Source organism: Danio rerio, chromosome 10 (assembly GCF_052040795.2).
Source record: "Danio rerio strain M-AB ecotype USA chromosome 10, GRCz13ab, whole genome shotgun sequence".
NCBI lineage: Eukaryota > Metazoa > Chordata > Actinopteri > Cypriniformes > Danionidae > Danio > Danio rerio.
The window spans coordinates 9,715,139-9,721,733 of NC_141030.1; the positions used below are offsets into that span (position 1 = coordinate 9,715,139).

Sequence of the window (6,595 nt, forward strand, 5' to 3'; positions counted from 1 at the left end):
CATCACTTATAGTATATTGTGTGGGTGTTGAGATCCCGATCTTTTAATTATTAATCAAAAGATTAATAATTAAAACAAGTGATGACAGAAAACAGCTTCAATAAGACCCACCACATCCCGAACAACCTAACACAACTTCTTCTATCATCATTACATTTTACAGGAAAGCCTAAATGCTTTTTTTTTTACATTTGATTTGAATGACGCAATCATTACAAATGTAGTAATAGCCTAAAAAAAATGTATTATTCCACTGGTCATGTGTGTTCTGAACTGTGGGTTGTAATCCAGACGAATCACAGATTGACCGTGATCCATTTCAACCCTAATATATATACAGTTGAAGTCAGAATTATTAGCCCCCTTTAATTTTTTTTTATCTTTTTTAAATATTTTCCAAATGATGTTTAATAGAACAAAGAAATTTTCACAGTATGCCTGAAAATATTTTAGTCAGGCAACATAGGACAAAGTCAACAGACCAAACCATCGTTATACACACTGTAAAAAATGTTACTTAGATCTAACTTATAAAAAGTGAGGCAAGTGGTTGCATCGGACGTTTTAGGTTGATTCAACTTCCAGCCTTTTTTAAGTATTTTAAACACTAAAACATTGCTTAAAACAAATGCAATAAAATTAAGTTGAGCCAACTAATATTTCTAAAATTACTCAAATCAGATAAACTTACTTTTTTTGTTAAACTTAACTTACTTATACATTGCTATATGTTGACTGTACTCATTTTAATTAAGTATTATGAACTTAATGATCTAAATAAAATTAACCATGCATATGTCATTTAAAACTAATTTAATTGACTTCTGGCTGTAACCTCAGAAAATAAATCTTCGTTTCTATATTGTAAGCACAATATACACTAGTAAAAACAGATAAACAGACTTTCCTGTCAATAACAATTAAATAAGAATGAGAAGATGGATTAAAGACCATAACATGTATTCAATATCAATCGATGTTCCTTTTAATAGTGACTACAAAATAGGCCATTAATGTGGCTACACATACACAATACATAAATCAAAACATTAATAATACCAGATCCTATTGAGAAATCATCCAAGGCAACTCAGTGAGGAGATTTGCATATTTTGATGAAGATTTAGGATGCATAATGTCCAGTCCCACAAAGAGTCTCTAATATATCTCAAATGTATACAGTTTTGATGGATACTTGAAGTCGAGGACATCGGTAAGTCCAAACAGGAGCCATCATGCATTTGACAGGTTTGGCAAACCTCTGACAGTCCTATGATAATCCAAACTGTGTTGGGCTGATGGCAAATTTTTCCCGTGGGCAGCCGCATGCACCTCTGATTCCTCACAACTCTATTGGTAGAGACAAAAAGAAACAGGAGTTCAGGTGGTTGCTACCAAACAACATTAAATAGCTAAATACTGAATAGGAAATAACTACAAGTGAAGTTACAAAAGTCCAGTGAGAATGATGCATGGATGAAACACCTTAGTTTATCAGTTAAAAATTACCTTAGTTAAAATTACCTAACTTCTATTTAAAAAATTAAAAAAGGTTATAGAGGTTGTGTAATTACATTATTCCAGGTGTTTTTAGTTATCAAATTTTAAAGAAAACTGTGATTTTACTCAGTGTAACAGTGCATGTCATTGTGGTTTCCTGTCAATCAAAGAATTGTTAAAATTTAGGTATTACATTTTTTGTTTATTTTGGCAACTTATAAAGCATAAGAATGTGTATTTAATTTAGATATTAAAACTGTTTGAAAATGGCTATATGAAAATTATAGAATACAAGTTCTATAATTTAAATGTCATCTTCATTTTGCACCAAACTTTGCACGTCATAATACAAATTTTATTAAATAAATAAATAAATACATTGCCATTTTACACATTACATTAAGGTTTACATTAAATTTTTGCTAAAGCTACATTTAATTGACTTTTTCTTCAAATTTAATGTCACTGGCAAATGACAGTTCAGTGATTCAGTGTTATCAGTTAGCTTTATTGAAAGACTGACAGATAATAAGAAACTGCATTAGGATATTTTTATACTGTTTTTACTGTTGCACACATAATATCTGTGTAAAAAAAAACAGTAAAAAATTACTGTTGCACTTCAAATATCAAATGTAAGTTAATTCTATGGAGCCCACTATTGTTTGCAATTTTACCAATGTTTTACTTGCCTGCAAATAATTATAGCTGTAGTTGTATCTAATGTTTTTCTTACCTGGATGTGAAGTTTGAAGGTAACAAAATCACTTTGGTATCTGAAGACCAAGAAAATGCATTTTAGAATGAGGTGCATACAGTTTAAATGGTTCTGTAAACATCAGTAGTAAATGTAATTTAAGTTAAAATAAATTGTAAATCTGTAATTTATTCACTATGCAGCATTAAAAAAACTTATGGACTAAATCTCTAAAACACAAACTTTAAGTTATACTTTCTCTTACGTTAAACACAAACTACTTAACTGTTGCATACGTTTCTGCATTTAATATCCATCCTTAATGTGCTGCTATAACTTAGGTGAGCTAACTTTAGCTAAGTTAGCGCTAGCAAACTGAACCCCCACACCCCGACCGCCCACCAGTGACCTTGTTAATCGGTTCTGCAACGTTAGTTATACCTACTAAGTGTTTTAAAACTACTTTCACTATTTTTTCTCAATAATATCACTTTTAATCATTAGCATAAACTAGCGTTGGTTAGCGTTAGCCAACTTAGCTTTCCATGTGAGAGCAGTCTAACTGTTAACATACCTGAGGCTACAGTACAATTTACAAAGCTAAAACCTCACCTGCCTAGCGAAGACAGCAGTTTTGCATGACTTTACAATTATCATTCGGCTAAATTTGCAACTTACCGTGTTAATCAGATCCGCTGCTGGGAGCAGTTAATGTCGACCATTGCAGAAGCTGCGTCTGCCTGCTAAATCCCGGGCAATGAAAAAGGAGTCACGCAAAACTATAAAAATCACGTTTTATGAACACCTGCCCACATCGACAGCTGCTCTAATAAATTGTCTGTGTCAACTCACTTTTATAACATTTATTCTACACAATAACCACGTAAAAAAATCTACTCAAATAAATTGCATTAGTTTTATTCAAAATATACAGTTATATAAAAACTGATATATTTTAAGTAAAGAGGAAGCAAATTAAATTTTTTTGGTATAAAACAAATAAAATTAACTAGATTGCAATTATTTAAAGTAGATAGAACCAACTTTGTGAGTGTAGCACTTTTTACAGTGCAATAACTTACCTAATTACCTTTACCTAGTTAACCTAATTAACCTGGTTAAGCCTTTAAATGTCACTTTAAGCTGTATATAAGTGTCTTGAAAAATATCTAGTAAAATATTATTTACTGTCATCATGGCAAAGATAAAATAAATCAGTTATTAGAAATGAGTTATTCAAACTATTATGTTTAGAAATGTGTTGAAAAAAACTTCTCTCCATCAAACAGAAATTGGGGAAAAAAGTAAGCAAGTGGTCTAATAATTCAGGGGGGCTAATAATTCTGACTTCAACTGTGTGTGTGTGTGTGTGTGTGTGTGTGTGTGTGTGTGTGTGTGTGTGTGTGTGTGTGTGTGTGTGTGTGTGTGTGTATGTATATATATATATATATATATATATATATATATATATATATATATATATATATATATATATATATATATGTATGTGTAACAAAAAATGCTAAATATTTTTATTATTATTTTACCGCTTTTCTAATCACTATTTGTTTTTATTTCCCACAGATTCCCACAAGTTATCATCATCCTCACGATCACAAGAGTTTTGGAGGGACATTTTTGAGTGAAATAGATGTTTATGACATGGCGTAGCCTGGCTTTTCCCACACATTTCCAAGGGAGCATATGACTAATAAGCAGCCAGCTCTTGTTTTTCTGATCTCTAAAGCAACCATATGAGTTACTAAAAGCCCAGTTGTCCATACTGTCTCCCAGACTGTCTTGTATTCATCCCGTGTGTGTGTTTGTTGTCATTCAGAGATTTGAACCCTTCCGAGGAGAAAAAAATATGCCAGCCAGTTTAGAGCCTTCATCCAGTGAAGCTGAGGATCTGCCAACCTCACTGAGGTTAGGGACATAACCGCTTGAAACCTCTCAGTTTCCACCCATTTTTCCTTATTTCTTGTTTTAAGTTTCTCCCTATTCAGCTACACTTATATTATTGTTTTTATTATCATCCATTCTTTTTCAAAGGGCCTTGGTCAAATTGACTAAGTGGCTAAATTGGACTGGATCAGAAGGTTAATGCTCTTTCCTTTTCTCTCTTTCCTAGTGTTAATGCAAAGATCCGTGCCATCGAAGCAAAGCTGCAGATGATGGAAGAAAACCCAGATGACTATTCCGGACCCTCTGCTTACACCTATAACAAACCCCCCGATAAAAGAGAAAAGAGGTCTCAACCCTACCATAAGCATTTTCGCAAACACAGGAGATGACCTCTCCAAATACTGGCCAAGTGCCGCTGCATTAAACGAACTGAGATGTGCGCAGATAAGCTGTTCTTGTCTCTTGGCCAGTGTGAGACTGTAATATATAATGTGAAGAAGCAGTTGAACACCTTTGATTTGTAGTGTTGTTCTGATTCTCAGTCTTTTTACTGAAAACGATGACTGGTGTAAACAGAATCTAACCACACAATTCTAGTAATTTTTTTTTTATAATAATGTTGCCCAAGTTATTTCAGTTCTTCAGGGTTTAAAGGGATACTTCGGTCGAATGGAAAATTCTGCTATCGTTTACTCGCCTTCATGTTGTTCCAAAATATCCTAAGAGGATATTTTGATAAATGTTTATCAGTGGGGTCCAATTTTAAAATTTGGCACAAAAGGGTGAATAAATGATGACAGAGTGTTTCTTTTTTTGGCTGCACTGTCTCTTTAAGAGTTCTGCACCTTTTCAAACAATCTCAGTTTACACTCTTTTCTCAATCTTCCTTCCAGTTTGTCTGTTTTATATAATCACTTGTAAACTGCCCCATGTACTGATTGTGAAAGTGGTGTTGTGTGTTGTGAGTCTTATACATCGACATACTACTCAATCTATCATTCTTTGTTACACTGTTGGGTTTGTATGCGTTAAGGAAGCACAATATTCTGCATTATTTAAGTATCAATAACCTGCCTTTTAAGTCTAAAGTGAAAAGGGCTTTTATTACGAGGAACATCACGACAGTGGATGTCATCAACAGTGTAAATATTCAGGTATTTTGACAGATTTTTGCTCCTGTCATGTTAAAAATAAACGAAAGGACCTCCTGTGAGGTGTCCGAACTGGTTTCATGTGCGTTCATTTGATAGAAAAATGTTTATTAAATGAGAGTAAGGTATGAGCGCTGCTATTGTTAAGTCAGTTACAAACAGCTCTACAGCTTATAATAAATTCCCTTTTATAGTAAATACAATTTCATTATTTCAATATCAATTAAACGCAATTTTAATGTTTTCATATGAATGAAATCTGCTCTTGTGTTAAATTCGAGTTAGCATGCGTTATAACCGGATTGTCACTTTAACGGAAATAAATATTTGACTTTTATATACTGTCATTTTATATGATGATTCGACATCACCATTTCATTTGTACCTTATAAAAATACCTCGTCGAATATATTCTACGATGAATATGATGTAATTGATATAAGCTACGTGACTATTTTTCTTGTTTTATTCAAATCAAACCTCGAGGAGCAATACTTCAAATTCAAATTAAAGACTAGTAATATGGGCTTTGTAACTTCTGTTCCAATTGAACCCGAACGCTCTCCTTTATATGATCTTGTGCACATGCACAACACACGAAATGTTTTTTTTTCATTCATAATAAAATTGTTGCTTAAGAGAAAATGCTGTATTCGCTCTCTCTGCCTGCATATCTGATGGAAATGTACTTTCCCTCTCTGTATCTCCCCCACATAATAGTATATGCTGTTTTCAGGATTGAAAAATAGGAAAAAAAAACAATCCACCTTATATTTTATCTCACATGCCCGTTTTGAAGCAATTCCAAGTAGTGATGACATGCATAGCCGGCAGCAAAATATACGAATTTAGCCTATATGCATGCTTAATGTGATATATTAACGTATAGGTTATTTGAATATATGTTGCTTGACTTGAGTTCTTGGAAAATCAAAGTAAACAGACAAATCAAAATCATTTTAAAACGCGTATAAAAAGAAATTCCTTAGAATTAAATGTTTTGTTGACACTGAACTTTGCAGTACATTATTATCAGATCTAACTATATAGAACAACCAATTCAAACAAAACCTACCTAACAATAAAGGTTATTTATTGGCTTCTATGGTTCCACGAGGAATATGAAACAAATTTCATTCTACAATTTTTATTTTTATTGTTTTTGCAGAAATGTTATTCACATTAACAGAGAAACTGTTCTTTTAAAACTCTAAAATGTTCCTTAAGAAACCAAAAAGGTTTATATATGGCATTGCTACAAAACCATTTTTGTACGTGATAAAAATAACTCGTCGAATATGATGTGGTGAATATGATGTAGCCTAATTGAGATGAGCTACGT

General features: G+C 32.6%; 1 protein-coding gene and 1 long non-coding RNA gene across 4 annotated transcripts in view; one reads left to right on the top strand and one right to left on the bottom strand.

Moving 5' to 3' along the window:
- rbm18 (RNA binding motif protein 18) overlaps window positions 1–5,325 on the top strand; it is a 31,239-nt gene extending 25,914 nt beyond the window's left edge. For 2 of the 3 annotated variants that reach the window (XR_015500275.1, XR_015500276.1), the window contains exons 5-6: window positions 3,782–4,123; window positions 4,329–5,325. Coding sequence is in view for 1 of the 3 variants with exons in the window: in NM_200793.1 (NP_957087.1) it covers window positions 4,035–4,123; window positions 4,329–4,491 (252 nt within the window). In the remaining 2 variants the exon portion in view is untranslated. 3 annotated transcript variants of the gene reach the window in all.
- On the bottom strand, window positions 1,231–2,970 carry LOC147841969 (uncharacterized). The gene is made up of 3 exons (XR_015500806.2): window positions 2,876–2,970; window positions 2,237–2,276; window positions 1,231–1,350 (listed from the first exon to the last, which is right to left on the bottom strand). It is a non-coding gene; the product is annotated as an uncharacterized LOC147841969 (long non-coding RNA).
- Window positions 5,326–6,595: the final 1,270 nt, after the last annotated feature.